The sequence below is a fragment of the Chiloscyllium plagiosum genome, chromosome 28, assembly GCF_004010195.1.
Source record: "Chiloscyllium plagiosum isolate BGI_BamShark_2017 chromosome 28, ASM401019v2, whole genome shotgun sequence".
NCBI lineage: Eukaryota > Metazoa > Chordata > Chondrichthyes > Orectolobiformes > Hemiscylliidae > Chiloscyllium > Chiloscyllium plagiosum.
This window is the reverse complement of record NC_057737.1, coordinates 39,666,162-39,686,390: the sequence shown is the minus strand read 5'-3', so window position 1 is coordinate 39,686,390 and position 20,229 is coordinate 39,666,162. Positions and strand designations below refer to the sequence as shown.

Genomic DNA, 20,229 nt, shown 5'->3' with positions numbered 1-20,229 from the left:
TACCTACTCGGATGAGGAGACATTCCACTCCCAAGCATCCTGTATGTCCACCTATATTGAACAACGTGCTTTCCCTCCGCTCTGTCATCCAGACAGCCCTCTACTGCACCACTTCCATTCCCCGTTCCACTGCTCTAACACCCCCCAGTGCAATAAAAACAGATACCCCCTTGTCCTCACCTACCACCCCACCAGTTTCCGCATTCAATGCATCATACTTAAGCACATTCGCCAACTCTAGTTAGACCCCAGCACCAAGAACATCTTCCCCTCCCACTCCTCTCTGCTTTCCACAAGGAACCATTCCCTTCACCAATCCTTGGTTCATGCCACTATCCCTACCAATTCCCCTCAAACCCCTTGGTACCTTCCCCTGCAACCGTTCGGCCCCCTCACCTCCATTCAGGGCCCCAAACAGTCCTTCCAGGTGAGACAGAGGTTCACCTGTCTCTCTCTAACCTAGTTTACTGTATCAAGTGCTCCCGATGTGGTCTTCTCTACATCGGGGAGACCGAACATAAAATTAGGGAACGGTTCACCGAGCATTCAGCCGGGCCTAGAGAGGCCAACCAATCACCGCCCATTTTAATTCCCCTTTCCGCTCCCTTTCCAACATGACCATCCTTGGCCTCTTCCATTGCCACAGTGAATCAGACTGCACATTGGAGGAACAATACCTCTTCTTCCGCCTGGACAGCCTACAGCCCAGAGGACTCACATTGAGTTTTCCAATTTCAAATAACCTCCTTTCCCATCCCCCGAATCCCTTCCCATACCCCCCCTCCCCCTCCCATTCCTGTGATCGACTCTTCCTTGCAGCTACCAACTGGATTCATTTCGCCCATTGACCAACCAGGTCTATCCTCTACCTGTGTTCACCTATCCCCACCTCATTGCCACCTGCCCCCCATCTGAAGCTCCCCTTACACCCAACCCCAGTCCTGAAGAAGGGTTACACCTGAAACACTGACTTCTCTACCTCCTGTTGTTGCCTGGCTTGCTGTGTTCTTCCAGCCTCCTGTCTGTCTATTTTGGATTCCAGCATCTGCAGTTACCTTGTCCGTAGCCAATAACGCTCACATCTCACAACAGAATAAAGAAAACAAAGCAGTTAACATTGAGTGTTTTACAAGTTCCCAAATTGGTAAATGAAATCGCTTGGAAAACAGGAAAACCTTGAAAATGCGAAGAAGGTAACTTTGTACTTAGAGTGACATGCCTCCTGTTCACTCTGAATGGCTATTTTATACTGCACTGTATTGCGTCCCATCTTGTGTACAAATTAATTTGCAAGTATTCAGGAATGGAACCTATCCGTTACCTGGGGGCTTCCTATTGGGTTGTTCAAGTCCAAAAGCAGAATGTAACACACACAATGAGCTGTCTCATCAGATACGGAGCTGCACTCCAGAATTCCCTACCTAAACTGCCAGCCCTCATACTTGGTCAACTCGGTCTCTCTCCTCACATATCTCCTTAAAACCCAGATGTTTAATTCGGCTTTTGGTATGATATTTCATTTTCACCACGGAGAGGGCTTTCGGAACATGTTTTCGAATTTTCTGCTTGATAAACTCATTTATCATTGATGCTGTTTTATTTCTTTCAAGAATTTTCAGTTTTTTAAAAATATATTTTTATTAAAAAGTAGGTTTTTAAAAAATATTACAACAAATACAGAACAATACAATTCAATTGGGTGGCACGGTGGCTCAGTGGTTAGCACTGCTTCCTCACAGCACCAGGGTCCCAGGTTCATTTCCAGCCTCGGGGAACTGTCTTTGTGGAGTTTGCACATTCTCCTTGTGTCTGCGTGGGTTTCCTCCAGGTGCTCCGATTTCATCCCACAATCCAAAGATGTGCAGGTCAGGTGAATTGGCCATGCTAAATTGCCCATATTGTTAGCTACATTAGTCAGAGGGAAATGGGTCTGGGTGGGTTACTCTTCGGAGGGTCGGTGTGGACTGGTTGGGCCGAAGGGCCTGTTTCCACACTGTAGGGAATCTAATCTAATCTAATAAAAATACAAAGAAAGGATACCAAAAAAAAAGTAAGAAGCCCAAACCACCCTCATGTAGAAATGTATAAATATGTATATAAAAAAACCCAACTAACTACTTAACTAAATGAATAATAAATAATAATAATACAGCTTAGCAAAACAAAACACTAATTCTCGAATATCAAGGGCATTACTTTTCACATTTTCATATGTTCACAGCTCCTTATCCCTGGATATTGGACTCATAAAGCATAATCGTTACGGCTATATAAAAGCCCTTGTTAGTGTGGCAGACAAATCTGTGTCCAGGTAGTCCAAAAAGGGCTACCATGTCTTATAGAAAGTCTCAGTCTTTTGGTGTACCATACTTGTGAGAAAATCCAAGGGGATATGCTCCATAACAATCTCACGCCAACCTGATCAGCCCGGGGGTTTTTCGGACACCCAACCTAGCAAGATATTCTTTCTTGCGCAGCAAGTGAGGATGTTAAAAAGATTTTCCTTATGGGCATCTATAGGGAACACATTGGGCAGGCCAAGAAGAGGAGAGATCGGGTCCTTCTCCACCTTTACACCCAAAATCCTCTCCATTGCACCTGCCACAGCGCTCCAGTATGTTTGAAGCCTACCACAGGACCAGAGACAAAGGGTAAGAGTGCCCATACCAACCTTGCACTTGGGGCAAGTTGAAGATTACCCTACTTTAAATTTTGACAAACGATCCAGAGCCAAGTGGACCTTGTGGAGAATCTTCAACTGTAAAGCATGGGTCCTATTGCAAATTGATATCTTGCTTGCATTTTTCCAAATATCTTCCCATGCCTCTGAGGAGACCTCAATGCCCAACTCTCTCTCCCACACCCTGCCGAGTTGATCGAACTCATCTGAGGGGCCGCCCCCCAATTGATGATATAAAGTGCTGTCAGAAAGTGTACTAAGCACCCTCCCCTCTATGTCAGATTTGTAGGCATCCGTCAAAAGTGTAATCTTTTATTGAATAAAAGCCCTAACTTGAAAAAAATGCAAGAGGTCCCTGCTCGATAGCTCATATTTCCGAGCTAGCTGATCAAAAGACATCATTGTGTCTCCCTGAAATAAATCACCCATGCAAGACACACCCCTAGCTGCCGGAGTTTAAATCCTGAGTTCATCATTCCTGGTTGAAAACCTGACATACCCACTACAGGTGTAAGAAAAGATGTTTTGAAAATATTGCCTTCCTTCTGCCAAATTGCCCTCCATGCTTCCATGTATTGATAACTATTGGGTTATGGCAATATTCCTTAAATGTCCTTATTTTGTCCAAAAACAGTAAACCAGTAAGGGGGCACCTTGCCTGGGAGGCTTCGATATCTAGCCATATTGAAAGAGGGTCCCCACAGGCTCAATCACTCGTGTAAGATAAAAGTGAGCTTAGTTGGTAGCTTTTAATGTCTGGGAGATCCACTCCCCCCAATCTGTGAGGCATTTGTAGTTTAGCTAATTTAATAAGGGGCCACTTATGATGCCAAATAAAAGAGTTGAACCAGACGCTCAGTCTTGTAAATGTTTGCTTATCGAAAATCATGGGGGAGCATCCGTAGAGAGTACATCAAACTGGGGAGAAAATTCATCTTAATAAGTGCTATTCGACCTAACCATGAGACTGGAAGTGCCTCCCATCTTAAAAGATCTTGTTTGGTTTTGTCGAATAATTGAACAAAATTAGCTTTAAACAACCGAACAAGAGCTGGAGTGATGAATATGCCCAAATACTCAAAACCCCCCTGTGATCACTTAAATGGGAATCTATAGTCACCCTCAAGAACTAGCTCCTTCATAAGACCACCCATTGGCACAGCCCCTGACTTTGCAAAATTAACCTTGTACCCCGAAAAGGTGCCAAACGAGCTGATGCATTGTATCAGGCGAAGCATCAAAACTGCTGGATTTGACAAAAACTATGAGGACATTGTCCACGTCCAATGAAATCAATGTAATTTTGACCCCACTTCTGTAGCTGATAGATTGCGATCCCTATGAATGGCCTCTGCCAATGGTTCAATCACCAACGTAAAAAGCAATGGCGAAAGGGGACAGCCCTGTCAGCTGCCTCTAAAAATGTTAAAATTGCACCCCACTGGTGATGACCACAGTGAGAGGGTCACCGTAGAGAACCTTTACCCATCTTATAAAGGCTTTGCCCAAGCCAAACCGCTCCAGAGTATAGAAAAGATTTGAGGAGAAAGTGAGGTCTGTAGATGCTGGAGATCAGAGCTGGAAATGTGTTGCTGGAAAAGCGCAGCAGGTCAGGCAGCATCCAGGGAACAGGAGAATCGACGTTTCGGGCATAAGCCTGGAGTCCGACGAGCCTGCAGGCTGGGCCATGGGCCTAGCCTCAGATGTACCTCCTACCTTCTTCGGCATCCCTGGACAGTGAAAACCGAGGTAAGTTGCTCTCTGACCATTTCCTGAACCTCTTTGACCTTTCCAGAGTCCCTGGATATCGCAGTGGTCTGGGTGGAGCGGGTTAAGACTTTGTCCCGCTTGTGCTGCGGTGTGGAGCTCTGCAACGCGATCTTCCTAGATTGCCGCCATCTTGGATCCCCCAGAACTTCCTTTTAACCTTTTCTCATTTTGAATCTTGGGAATATATTCTTCCCTCAGCATGTGGACAGGTAAATGTTAAGGTATCCACACTCAGGTATTCTGCCATGCATGTTATTACCCTCAATGTGTAATTCTCTGCTGCATCAACATACTCCATTTATGTCTTTTCTTTTAACAGGGCGGTACAATGGAGCATCGGCGCCTTACATTGTCACAAAGAAAATTTCAAATCTGTTCTCCCACTTGCCAGATCATCTAGGTAATCCGTCTAATTGTCTGAATAACACAAACATGATCCACAGAACTGACAAAACCACAAGTGTAACCTCTAAACAGTGTCGGCTGTGGTTCAGTTGCTAACGCGTGAGTTGCCCTCAAAGTTCAAGTTTCAGGCTCCAGTTTAAAGTCATAGAATGTTATAGCGTGAAATGAGGCTCTTCAGCCTAACACATTCATGCTGGTCCTCCAACATCTGAATATTCTAATCCCATTTTCCAACACTTGACCCGTAGCTTTGTATACTATAACATTTCAAATGCTCATCTAAATGTATCTTAAATATCAGCACAACCGCCCCTTCAGGCAATGAGGTCCAGAAACCCGCTGCTGTCTGGGTGAAAAAGATTTTCCTCAAAGTCCCTTGCAACCTCTTGCTCCTTATCATAAAACTGTGTCCCCTGATTACTTAGTCATTGACTAAGGGGAAATGTTTCTCCCCTATCTAACCTGTCTATGCTCCTCATAACTTGGTACACCTCAATCAGATCTCATCCCGCCCTCAGCCTTCTCTGTTCTAAAGAAAACAACTCCAGCCTATCCAATCTTCCCTCCAGGCTGCGTCATTGCAGCCCAGGCTGTTTTCTGGTGAAATTCCTCTGCTCCCCCTCTTGTGCAATTCTGTTCTTCTGATAGTGTGATGACAAGAACTGCAAACAGTACTCTGTGCATGGACTGACTGATGTAATGTTCAGCTCCAACGTAGCCTCCCTATTGTTGTATTCAATATCTTAACTAATAAAGGCAAATATTCAATTTCTTCTTAATCACCTTATCCTGTCCTATTGCCTTCAAGGAGCTATGTACATACTCCCCTTACTCTCTGTACATCCTAGGCTCTTACCATCCAACATGAATTCCCTTATCTTGTTAGTCCTCCCAAAATGCATCACCTCACATTTTTCCAAGATTAAATTCCATTGGCCACTATTCTGCCGATCTGACCAGCCATCTATATCGTCTTGTAGTCCAAAGCTTTTCCTCCTCACTATTTACCACACCACCAATTCCTGTGACATATGTGAACGTACTGATCAAACCACCTACATTCATGTCTAGGTCATTAATGCACACAACCACAGCAAGGGACTCAGCACTCTGCCCTGTTGAATGTCACTGGGCACAGGCTTCTCAATCCAAAATTGCCCTTTGACCATCACCTAGGAGAAAGTGAGGACTGCAGATGCTGGAGACCTGCTGCGCTTTTCCAGCAACACATTGTCAGCTTTGACCATCACCCTCTGCTTCCTGCTACATTGCTAAATTTGGATCCAAATTGCCAAAATTCCTTGGATCCCATGAGCCTTTAGCTTCTTAAACAGTCTGCCATGTGAGACCTTATCTAGAATCTTACTGAAGTCCATGTAGACTACGTCAATTGTACTACTCTCATCTATACATCTAATCGGCTCCTGGAAAAACTCAATCAAATTTGTTAGCTATAATCTTCCCCCTGACAAAGCCATGCTTTGACTTATCTTTGCCTTTCCAAGTGGAGATTAAATTTGTCCTTCAAACGTCCCCTAACATTGGTGTTTGATTAATTGGCCTGTAGTTTTCTGGTTTATCCTGACCTGCCGCCTTGAATATTGGTACTATGCTAGCTCTCCTCTAGCCCTCTGGCACCTCTTCTGTGGCCAGAGAGGATCTGAGCATGAACATCAGAACCACTGCAATCTCCTCCCATTGCCTGGAATATATCTTATCTGGGCCTGGCGAGTTATCCATTTTCAGACTCACAAAAACCACTAATTCCTCTTCATTCTCAATGCTAATTTGTTCAAGTATATTACAGTGTCCCTCCCTGATTTCTATGCCTACATCATTCTTCTCTATAGTGAATACTTGAGCACACAGTTCAATACTGACACTCTAACTCAGCACTGAGGGAGTGCTGCACTGTCGGCAGGGTTACCTGGCCGGTGAGGCATTAATCTGAGGCATTATTTGCCTGATCAGGTGAATGTAAAAATCCCAAGGCACTTTGTTGAAGAAAAGCAGGGGAGTTATTTGCAGGGCTCTGGCCAATATTTATCCCTCAATCAACATCACAACAAACCAATGACCCTGGTCATTTTTATATTGTTGCTCATTGAAGTTCGCTGGGTACAAAACTGGCTTTTCCATGTCTTGTATTACACTGGCCCCAAGTCTGATGGTTGTGAAAAAGCTTTACCTAAAAACACCTATTTATTTCCCTTCTGTCCAAATAAAAATGGAGCCCATTCTAGTCTGTCAGAATTGATTGACATCAATGAGATAAACAGTCTCCAAATGGGCTTGAGTTAACATGGCCCTCTGCTCACTGTCAATGTCGTATAGCGTATTATGGTAGACGATGGAATCATATACCTGTTTGTGGAAATTGGTTCCTTTAAATTTGCAAATCAGAGTCTCCTGATGTACATAGGACCCAATTACCATTTTAAGTCAGGACTTGTCAAGATGTAAGTTGTTCTTGCTGCATCCATCTTCATTGAAGAAATAGCTGTTACCGTGCTGAGTTCTCCCTGAACATGCCCCTTGATGCCTCTCCAGTCCCTCTCCTTATAGTTGGACAGCTTCCAGCCTCTTCAATCTAGCACCAGCCTGAATTCAGCAAATGGAGCACCAATTTGCAATAGGGGGTTTGTCAGTTCTGTGTAAATTGGATTGGATTGGTCAGGTTACTCTGGGTTCCTAGCACCAGAAAGTGCTTATGTTCTGCTGGTTGCCTGTCCTCAAGTTAACATTAACTGTTTGCATGTCGAAATGGAGTCAGTGACACCCATAAAGCCCACAAGCAGTAGTCCATGCAGTCTTACATCATGACAACGCTTTAATAACAGCTTAAAAGTCCTGACTTATGTGGATAGATTGAGACTGTCTTAGTTCTCTCTAGAGACAGGCGGAACATTATCCATATCTTTAGAACACAGGAACACATGGGTGATGTGAATATAACCGCAGCTCCGACTCACCAAGTTTTCTTTCCAACTCCCTTGAAAGAAATGGCTCAATCTGGCCATTTCTTGATACACCTTTCAGTGTCCATGTGAGGCCTCAGTGAGTATCGGCAGGACATTAAAATGCAGAGGGTATCATGACCGAATGAAGTCTCAACTTTCCCCACAGAAGCTATTGAGCAGGAATTAGTACTGGCAGCTTTAGCTGATCTTCCCACTGAGGTCAATTGAAGTGTCATACACTCACGGCCAACTGACCAATCACATCTGTCATCCTCCTGTATGCCTTATTGCTGACTGAGAGAGTTGAGTTTACCATCCTGGAAGCAGGAACACAGACACAGTAATGTTCCACTGTGCACGGGCACAGAAATCACGGCTGAATAATCTGCAAGTTATTTTAAAGTTATTTTTTTCTTCATTCCCAAATGAGTGTCTCTCTAACCCAGGGATTCCCTTGAATAATGCCAACACGCTTAGCTCTACAATCTTTCTAATCAGCTGTCCCTCTCTCCTGACAGATATCTTTGCAATTGGAATTGGTGAAGTATTGAAAGACTACCTTGAACATTTGGTACCTATGATGGTGACAGCAAGGAAATATTACCAGCATGTCTTCTACCTACCAACCTACCATTATTTGGAAAAAGCACAAGAAATGCAGAGAAAGTATGGTAAATTGAGTTACATTGCATAGAATTCTGTTCAGAAATTGGTAACTTGTCCCAAACCGTCTAGTATCTCAGCCACGGTGAATGGAGAAGGAACTGTGCTGTATAATTCTATGACTCTATGACCAACAACCATCTGGGCCAATGGGCATTCTTCCAATGTGATCCAGGTGATTTATTGATGAGTCATTGATTGAATTGTTTCCATATAAATTGGATGATTAAGTCTTGGAATACCCTGTCTGTGATAAGTTTTGTATTCAAAGTTTGGGAGAAGATTTGTAGCTCGGGTGCTGATTGTTGTGGTTCTGTTCGCCGAGCTGGGAATTTGTGTTGCAGACGTTTTGTCCCCTGTCTAGGTGACATCCTCAGTGCTTGGGAGCCTCCTGTGAAGCGCTTCTGTGATGTTTCCTCCGGCATTTATAGTGGTTTGTCTCTGCTGCTTCCGGTTGTCAGTTCCAGCTGTCCGTTGCAGTGGTCGGTGTATTAGGTCCAGGTCGATGTGCTTATTGATTGAATCTGTGGGTGAGTGCCATGCCTCTAGAAATTCCCTGGGTTTTCTCTGTTTGGCTTGTCCTATAATAGTAGTGTTGTCCCAGTCGAGCTCATGTTGCTTGTCATCTACTAAGGATTGCTGGTCGTGTCGTTTCGTGGCTAGTGTTCATGGATGCGGATCGTTAGCTGTCTTCCTGTTTGTCCTATGTAGTGTTTTGTGCAGTCCTTGAATGGGATTTTGTACACTACATTGGTTTTGCTCATGCTGGGTATCGGGTCCTTCGTTCTGGGGAGTTGTTGTCTGAGAGTGGCTGTTGGTTTGTGTGCTGTTATGAGTCCTAGTGGTCGCAGTAGTCTGGCCGTCAGTACCAATGTAGTACACATGTACCACACACAAACACAGACACATAGACAATGATACACATGCACAAACATATCAACACACAATAACACACACAAACACAGACACATAGACAATGATACACATGCACAAACATACCAGCACATAAACACAGACACAAACACAGATACATAGACAATGATACACATGCACAAACATACCAACACACAATAACACACACAAACACAGACACAAACACAGACACATAGACAATGATACACATGCACAAACATACCAGCACACAAACACACACACAAACACAGACACATAGACAATGATACACATGCACAAACATACACACACACTCACACACACAAACACTCTCACACAGACACACTCACACACACACACACACAAACACATACACACACACACACTCACACACAAACACACACACACCACACAAACACAGACACATAGACAATGATACACATGCACAAACATACCAACACACAATAACACACACAAACACAGACACATAGACAATGATACACATGCACAAACATACCAACACACAATAACACACACAAACACAGACACATAGACAATGATACACATGCACAAACATACCAACACACAATAACACACACAAACACAGACACATAGACAATGATACACATGCACAAACATACCAACACACAATAACACACACAAACACAGACACATAGACAATGATACACATGCACAAACATACCAACACACAATAACACACACAAACACAGACACATAGACAATGATACACATGCACAAACATACCAACACACAATAACACACACAAACACAGACACATAGACAATGATACACATGCACAAACATACCAACACACAATAACACACACAAACACAGACACATAGACAATGATACACATGCACAAACATACCAACACACAATAACACACACAAACACAGACACATAGACAATGATACACATGCACAAACATACCAACACACAATAACACACACAAACACAGACACATAGACAATGATACACATGCACAAACATACCAACACACAATAACACACACAAACACAGACACATAGACAATGATACACATGCACAAACATACCAACACACAATAACACACACAAACACAGACACATAGACAATGATACACATGCACAAACATACCAACACACAATAACACACACAAACACAGACACATAGACAATGATACACATGCACAAACATACCAACACACAATAACACACACAAACACAGACACATAGACAATGATACACATGCACAAACATACCAACACACAATAACACACACAAACACAGACACATAGACAATGATACACATGCACAAACATACCAACACACAATAACACACACAAACACAGACACATAGACAATGATACACATGCACAAACATACCAACACACAATAACACACACAAACACAGACACATAGACAATGATACACATGCACAAACATACCAACACACAATAACACACACAAACACAGACACATAGACAATGATACACATGCACAAACATACCAACACACAATAACACACACAAACACAGACACATAGACAATGATACACATGCACAAACATACCAACACACAATAACACACACAAACACAGACACATAGACAATGATACACATGCACAAACATACCAACACACAATAACACACACAAACACAGACACATAGACAATGATACACATGCACAAACATACCAACACACAATAACACACACAAACACAGACACATAGACAATGATACACATGCACAAACATACCAACACACAATAACACACACAAACACAGACACATAGACAATGATACACATGCACAAACATACCAACACACAATAACACACACAAACACAGACACATAGACAATGATACACATGCACAAACATACCAACACACAATAACACACACAAACACAGACACATAGACAATGATACACATGCACAAACATACCAACACACAATAACACACACAAACACAGACACATAGACAATGATACACATGCACAAACATACCAACACACAATAACACACACAAACACAGACACATAGACAATGATACACATGCACAAACATACCAACACACAATAACACACACAAACACAGACACATAGACAATGATACACATGCACAAACATACCAACACACAATAACACACACAAACACAGACACATAGACAATGATACACATGCACAAACATACCAACACACAATAACACACACAAACACAGACACATAGACAATGATACACATGCACAAACATACCAACACACAATAACACACACAAACACAGACACATAGACAATGATACACATGCACAAACATGCCAACACACAATAACACACACAAACACAGACACATAGACAATGATACACAGACACAAATATATATACACACAATAACACACACAAACACAGACACATAGACAATGATACACAGACACAATAATATATACACACAATAACACGCAGACACACATTAATACACACAAACATACTAACATGCGCACACAAGCAAACAGACTAACACGTGCATACATACCTGGGAGGATAGATGAAGCAATTTAACACCCAGTAAAGTGAAATGGTGTTTGGCAATTGAAAGATTATAAGTTAATTGGCTCCAGGCTTAACTGGATGATCCTTCTGAGTCTAACGTCAAGCTGGTTTAAAGATGTACCCAGATTATTTAGCAGGTCTTCAGGAGATAGCAGCCAGGGTGGATTCTTTAGACGGCTCTCTGCCTTCAGCACATTGATAGTCAAAATCAGCAAACTTGGTTTGAAACTTGTGTGAGAAAGACAACAGTGACAGATGATAAAAATCAGAGAGCTTCTTCAACTTCTATCTGTCAAAGCTGAAGTGTGGTAACCTGTGGTAGCTGAGTGCTGAGTATTTTGTCAATGTTTCTTTTGGTTGGCCAAGTTGTTTAAATGAGGAGACATTCTTACAGCTGTAGAGTACAGTTAAGAATTCACTTCTAAAATAGTTAACATTAAAATGAATGAATTAAATTGAATGTAGATAACTGAGGAGGTGATGTTTTACATCTGTAGTGTGTGAGAGTTAGTGGATGCTGCAGTCTCTGGTGACCACATCTGTACTGAGTGTTGGTGACTTGAGGAATTTCAGTTCAAAGTTGTTGATGGATCATATTTTTTTCTGGTTTTGACAAATTGGTCTCTTGTTGAAGCATACGAATGCAATGCTGTAGATTTTTAAAAATAAACCACAAGTTTATGAACACAATAAATGAAGATAAACTAGAGTGAATCAAACTATCTACTTCAGCACAAATTCCATGATTGTTTTCACACTGTAAAAGTATAATCCTACCAATCACAAAATGTAACAACTAAAAACCAAAATAGCTTTTGTATCGTACCCAAAACACACAAGTGTAGTGGTCACACTCAAGTACTACCTCCAATGCCTCAGTACGGTTTGGTTTATAAAGATAGGCTGGATAGACTGAGAGCTTTTTCACTGGAGTGTAGGAGTTTGAGGGGTGACCTTATTGAGGTTTATGAAATCAGGAAGGGTATAGATAAGGTCAACAGCAGGGGTCTTTTCCCTCGGGTGGGGGGAGCTTAAAACTAGGGGCATATTTTTAAGGTGAGAGCAGAAACTTCTAAGAAAAGACGCAAGGGACACTCTTTTTACGCAATGAGTGGTTCATGTGTGGAATGAACTGCCAGAGGAAGTGCTGGATTCAGATAAAGTTACAAAATTTAAAATATATTTGGATAGTACACTATTAGGAAAGGTTTGGAGGGATATGGGCAAATGAGCCTAGGCTGGTTTGGGAACATGGCCAATGTGGACGAGTTGGACTGAAGGGCCTGTTTCCATGCTGTATGACCCTATGACCGTATGACGTTAGGTTTAAACACTCATGACTTTAACTTATAGACTGGAACTACAGATAGCTTCTTCCTGGAGCTATTGGATATCTGAGCTTAAACATTTTCAACTTTAAGTAACCTTCTCAGGGTTTTATCCCAACATGTGTGGTCTGACACTTTCAGTAACTCTTTACACTGAGGTAATCTAGATTTACTGTATCCTTCTCTTCATATGAACACTGGTCAACACAGACATCTTCACCCAAAGGGTTAACTGGACTGCTCAGAACTCCAAGTAAAACTGAGAAAAAACTCTCTCTTTCTAGGATATGGGTGTTTCCCTTGAGCTTAAAACAAGCCTCTCCTGGAGCTTTTAAACTGGACTTTGTTTGTCATGTTCAGACTTAAAACCTAACCAAAGAACTCAAAAACCCATGAATGCTAAAACCAGACCTCAAAAACATTGGAAAAGAAATTCTTACAAGTTAATGATTAGATTAGATTCCCTACAGTGTGGAAACAGGCCCTTCTACACCGACCCTCCGAAGAGTAACCCACCCAGACCCATTTCCCTCTGACTAATGCACCTAGCACAATGGGCAATTTAGCATGGCCAATTCACTTAACCTGCACATCTTTGGACTGTGGGAGGAAACCCACGCAGACACGGGGAGAATGTGCAAATTGCACACAGACAGTCACCCAAGGCTGGAATTGAACCTGGGACCCTGGTGCTGTGAGGTAGCAGTGCTAACCACTGAGCCACTGTGCTGCCCCAAATTATTAACTTCAGACGCACAGCAAACCCACATATTATTAACTCAATACCACAAAAACCAAGCATGTAGATTTACAATAAATGATATTAAACATTTTATTATAAATCACACACTCTACACAGTCAAGGAGACTATCTGAACAAAAGCTAAGACATACAAAATGGCAAAAGCTAGTGTAGGCCAGAGGTTTGGGACATCTTTAGAACCAGTGAGTGACTAAAAAGCTAATAAAAAAAGGAGAAAATTGATTATGATAGTACATTGGCACAAAATGTAAAAAGCAACAGTAAAATCTATATGTTTATGAAAAGAAATTGTAGCTGCAGTACATGGTAGGAGCCTTGGATTACTAAACTGGGGAATTAATATCAGGAAGCAGAGGAAATGTTAAATAAGCTAAAGCAGTATTTTGCATCATCTTCACTGTGAAGGACGCCATTAACAGCCCCAAAATATTGGATCAATAAGGTACTAATAGGTGGAATGAGCTACGACACTCACTGTCACAAAGTGACAAACCATTTGACAAATTAATGAGGTTGAAGGCAGACAAGTTGCCAGAACCTGATGACCTGCATCCAAAGATTTTAAAGGAAGTGGCTGCAGAGAGAGCGCAGGTTGAAATATTTCAGAACGCACTGAACTCCTAAGGGTGTTCAAGAAGCAGGTGGTAGACAGAAAAGACAAACCTATGAGCCATTTAGCCTAACTTCTGTCATTGGGAAAGTGCTAGAGTTTGTTATCAAGAAATAAGTAGCAGGGCATTTAGAAGAGTTTTACATAATCAAACAGAGTCAACATGGTTTTATGAAAGAGATATCTTGTTTGACAAAATTGCTAGTGTTCTTTAAGAGTATAGTAAGCAGAGTTGGTAAAGGGGAGCTGATGAATATAGTATATTTGGTTTTCAGAAGGCGTTCGATACGTTGTCACATAAAAGGTTGTTTCACATGGTGGGAGTGGTCGACACAAGGAAGACAGAGAGGTGGGATTAATGCATCTTTTTCAGGTTGATGTGGAGATGCCAGTGTTGGACTGAGGTGGACAAGGTCAGGAGTCACATGTCACCAGGTTATAGTCCAAAAGGTTCATTGGAAATCACAAGCTTTTGGAGTGCTCTCCTTTTTTCAGGTGAAGTGAAGACACACAGGCACAGAATTTATAATCAGAGAGATCAAAAGATCATTCAAATGGTGTGGAGTGTCAATAGGCTGAATAATAAGTCTCAGCTGGTGATCAAAAGTGTCAGACGATGTGAGTAAATTGTCAACAGCTGAATAGCAAGTGAAGGGTTGATTAATAATCCAATTAATTGAGGCAAGGAGATAATAATTAGAATTAAAGTGATATTGGAGGCAAACCAAATAACTGGAATAATATTATTAGTATAAAAGTCATATGCCAAAGGTCTAACCAAAGTGACAAGTAATCCAAAACATTACAAACTAATTAACACAGAGAGATCATAACAATTATCAAGGTGCTGGTGTCAAAACAGGACAGTAAGGATTATTGAACAGATACAAAAGTGTGGCGTGGTCACATGTAGCGTGACATGAACACAAGATTACGGCTTGGCTGTTGGTGAAGATGATAAGTGGGGGCCTAGGGATGATCTTGGTGAGATGTTCAGCATCATCAGTGACGTTGAAAGCTGTGAAGAACATGGCATTGTCTGTCTGCTCCTGGGAAGTACTGAACAATGAAGGGTACTCTATCAGTCATGTCCTGTGTCTGTCTTCTGAGGAAGTTGTTGCAGTTTTTCATTGTGGCACATTGGAACTGGCAATTGATGAGTTGAGCATCGTATCTCATTCTTATGAGGGCCTCTTTCAGCATCTTTAGGTGTCTGGCGTGTTCCTCCTCATCTGTCTATATGCAGGGCTTGTCCTTAGGAGATGGCTTCTTTAATATGTTTAGGGTGGAAGCTAGAAAAATGCAGCATCGTCAGGTTATCCGTGGGCTTGCAGTAAAGTGAGGTGCTGAGGTGCTTGTCCTTGATGGAGATGCATGTATCCAAGAATGAGAGTGATTCTGAAGAGTAATCCATGGTAAGTCTGATGGTGGGATGAAAGTTATTGGTATCACTATGTAGTTGTTTCAGTGATTCCTCACCACAAGTCCAAAGGAAGAATATGTCATCAATATATCTGGTGTATAGCATTGGTCAGAGATCCTGCACGGCAAAGAAGTCTTGCCTGAACTTGTGCATGAAAATATTGGTATATTGGGGTGCAAATTTGGTCCCCATGGTTGTTCCATGTGTCTGAATGAAGAGCTGGTTGTCAAAGGTGAAAATGCTGTGGTCGAGGATGAAGCGGGTGCGTTTTGTGATGGTGCTTGGAGATTGGCAGTTGTTAGTATTGAGTACTGAGGCAGTTACAGTGATGCCGTCATTGTGGGGGGTCCTGGTGTAGAGTGCTAAAACGTCCATTGTGACAAGGAATGTTCCTGATTCGATTGGTCTGTAGGTGTTGAGTTTTTGTAGGAAGTCTGTAATATCACGACAGAAGCTGGGGGTTCCTTGTACAATGAGTTTCAAGATATTCTCGACATATTCAGAGGGGTTCTCACACAGGGTCACGTTGCCTGATACGATGGGATGTTTAAGTGTGTTGGCTTTGTGTATCTTTGGAAGGCAGTAGAAGTCTCCTGTGTAAGGAGTACACAGGATGAGAGCACGTAGAATACTCTGAGGGTCTGGATCAAAGGTCTTGATCAGTCTGTTCAGTTGACGGGTGTGTTGTTTGGTCACCTGGATGTACAGTTGTCAGTATGCTTGTTTGCCGTAGTTCCTCCTATTATAGATGATGATGGCTCCTCCTTTGTCTGCTGGGATGCTCTTTTGCTGATTTCACGTTGGAAAGACATAATTATTGGACTGTCACAGATTAGTTCAAGGGCTTCAAGTATTTACTATCTTGGAGGAAGGGGCAGAAAGTATTCTGTCTAACTTTCCTGACAATCCAAAAAAAGGTGGAAGAACGTGTTATAATGAGGACATAAGGAATCTGCAGGTGGGTACAGATTAATTGAGTGGACAAAGATTTGGCAGCTGGAGTGTAATGTAGGAAAGTATGAGGCTATAGACATTTGTGGGAAGGATCAAAGGGCAGGCTATTACTTACATGAAAAGAGGAGGAATCTGACTGTTACGCATGAATATTAGTCTGCAGGTTCAACAGGCAAATGGAAATTGAGGCCTTTAATGCAAGGGGTTGGAATTTAAAACTAGATAAGTCTTTCTGGATGCTGTTGGTGAGACTGCACTGAGAGTACTGTGTACAATTTTGATCCCAGTATTTAAGAAAAAAAAATATTGGCATTGAAGACAGTTCAAAAAGGATTCATTAGGCTGATTCCTAAAATGAAAGAGTTGATTTATTAAGAACAGTTGAACAGATTAAGCCTTTATTAAGGTTTAAGAAGAATGAGGAGTGACCTTGTTGAAACATATGAGATTCTGAGGGGGCTTTCCAGGGTAGATATTGAGAAAAGTTGAACAATTAAAAAGTCAGTCTAATTCCGGGCTGACTTTTAAACTGACCATTCCAACCAGGAATCACAGGACACAGTTACAGAATAAGGAGGCATTAGTTTAAAGCTTAGATAGAAAGGCATTTCTTCTCCTAAAGGGTAATGAACGTCAGGAACTCTCTACTCCAGAGAATTGTGGAGCACAATCGTTATTTAACAAGGAGGTAGATTGATTTTTGAAATATCAAGGAGTTACGGCTTGGGGTAGATCAGCTCTGATCTTTGAGAATAGTAGGACAGGCTTCAGGGACTGAATGGCCTCCTCCTAGTTATATATTTCACCATCTTTGACTGTTATTTCTAGTCATTGGAGTGTGTCCTTGATCTTTATTTAAATATTCATTTAGAGGCTTCCAAATCCATAATTTAATTGTTTGTAAAACATGGATCTAGCAATGTGTGTTTAAAGGATGCGTTGGTGGCCAATGCCACCACTAGGTGGAGCATAGTGACAAATTGGAGTGTGTTCTCAACCCAATCCTTTAGATTGTTGGTGACTTCCTGCTAAGGGATCAGTCAATGTTCAGTGATTTAAGATTGATAGGGAACTGATAATGTTGAAACATTGGACGTAAGATGCATAGAGCGTTGCAGGACATATTACCACACAGCCTAACCTTTAATCACTTAATTTTCCAGTGAGACTGCCAACCCTTTGGTTGAGATCAACTAGGCAAAAGTGAGTACTGTAGATGCTGGAGATTAGAGTCGAGTGTGTGGTGCTGGAAAAGCACTGCAGTCAGGTAGCATCCGAGGAGCAGGAAAATTGATGCTTCAGACAAAAGCCCTTCATCAAGAATTCCTGATGAAAAGCTTTTGCCCGAAACGCTGATTTTCCTGCTCCTTGGATGCTGCCTGACATGCTGTGCTTTTCCAGCACCACACACTCAACCCTTTGGTTGAAGTTGGCCCAATCTCCCCCTTGTTAGTTCCTTACAGCTAGAACAGTTAGATAATTACTCCTTTGTACCTCAAGGTATTTGAAGACATTTACACGTATTGCCGCGGATTTTCTAATGGCTCGATATTGATTTCTGCAGCATTGATGGGAAATGTGAATGGACACCCAAAGGAATTGTCTGGGAAATAGATTCCACTGGGCTATTCCCTACATCTGGAATGCTCCAAATGTATCCATTTAAATCAGAGAATTCAGCAGGTCTGACTGCAGTTGAGTGAATAGTTCCTAGGAAACATTGAGCAATTAAAAAGTTAGTCTAATTCCTATATGACTTTTAAACTGACCACCACCTAACCACACACTCCCCAGATGGCACCTCCCCCAGACCTCTTCCATGCCTAGACACTGACCTAACAGCTCCCTGCCCCACCCTGCAGTCTGACATGCAGTTCCCGAATGCTGGATCTGATACTGCCCCTCCCCATGAGAATTGACCCCCATCTCCCCTCCAGTGAATCTGACTCCGCCCATTGTCAGCTGATTGATTCGATACCCCTTCTGCCTTTGGACCTGACCAGACCCCCACCATCAAAGTCACCAACCTGAGACCTCTAACCCACCCTGATCTATCCTAAACACCCCATCGCCTACCCAGCATGAACCTGCCTTGGCACCATACACACCTGGCAACCAACCCACCTGGTGTCCTGGCACCATACATACCCAGCACCCTTCCACCTGGTGTCCTGGCACCCTTTATCTCCTGGCACCATACACACCCAGCATCCTATACCTGGTACTCTACCAAGTGGTGCCCTGACACACACCCACCTGGTGTCCTGGCACCTTATCCACATGGCACTCTACCCACCTAGCATCGTACACATCAGACATTTTATCTGCATGGCACCTGACCCACTCAGTGCCTATATACCTGGCCTCCTCTGTACCTGTAGCCTACCCACCCTACCCCACTAGCACCTTAACCTCATGGTTATCTTACATACTTACCCTTCACAGGATCTGTTGAACTGGCTGCCTGTGCCGCTAGACATTTAAAGCACAGAGTAGGCAAACTACTGCTGTGAAAAGGGAATGGGTTTAACTTCTCCTGACTCTCTTGCACTCCAGAGTTCTGACAGTTTAAAGATATGTCAGGTACAGACAGGATAGATCGCGTGAATCCTTAGAAGAGTATAAAGGCAGTAGGAGTATACTTAAGAGGGAAATCAGGAGGGCAAAAAGGGGACATGAAGTAGCTTTGGCAAATAGAATTATGGAGAATCCAAAGGGTTTTTACAAATACATTAAGGACAAAAGGGTAACTAGGGAGAGAATAGGGCCCCTCAAAGATTAGCAAAGCGGCCTTTGTGTGGAGCCGCAGAAAATGGGGGAGATACTAAACGAGTATTTTGCATCAGTATTTACTGTGGGAAAGGATATGGAAGATATAGAAAGTAGAGAAATAGATGGTGACATCTTGCAAAATGTCCATATTACAGAGGAGGAAGTGCTGATGTCTTGAAATGCATAAAGGTGGATAAATCCTCAGGACCTGATCAGGTGTACCCTAGAACTCTGTGGGAAGCTAGAGAAGTGATTGCTGGGTCTCTTGCTGAGATATTTGTATCATTGATAGTCACAGGTGAGGTGCCGGAAGACTGGAGGTTGGCTAACGTGGTGCCACTCTTTAAGAAAGGTGGTAAGGACAAGCCAGGAAACTATAGACCAGTGAGCCTGACCTCAGTGGTGGGCAAATTATTGGAGGGAATCCTGAGGGACAGGATGTACATGTATTTGGAAAGGCAAGG

At 42.4% G+C, this 20,229-nt stretch overlaps 1 protein-coding gene across 2 annotated transcripts in view; it reads left to right on the top strand.

The window, feature by feature from the left end:
- The window catches only part of LOC122564127 (complement factor B-like), a 74,855-nt gene that overhangs the window by 33,323 nt on the left and 21,303 nt on the right, over nt 1-20,229 (top strand). For both annotated transcript variants that reach the window (XM_043718729.1, XM_043718728.1), the window contains exons 9-10: nt 4,770-4,850; nt 8,334-8,486. In XM_043718729.1, coding sequence (XP_043574664.1) covers nt 4,770-4,850; nt 8,334-8,486 — 234 coding nt within the window. The remainder of the gene's footprint in view (nt 1-4,769; nt 4,851-8,333; nt 8,487-20,229) is intronic.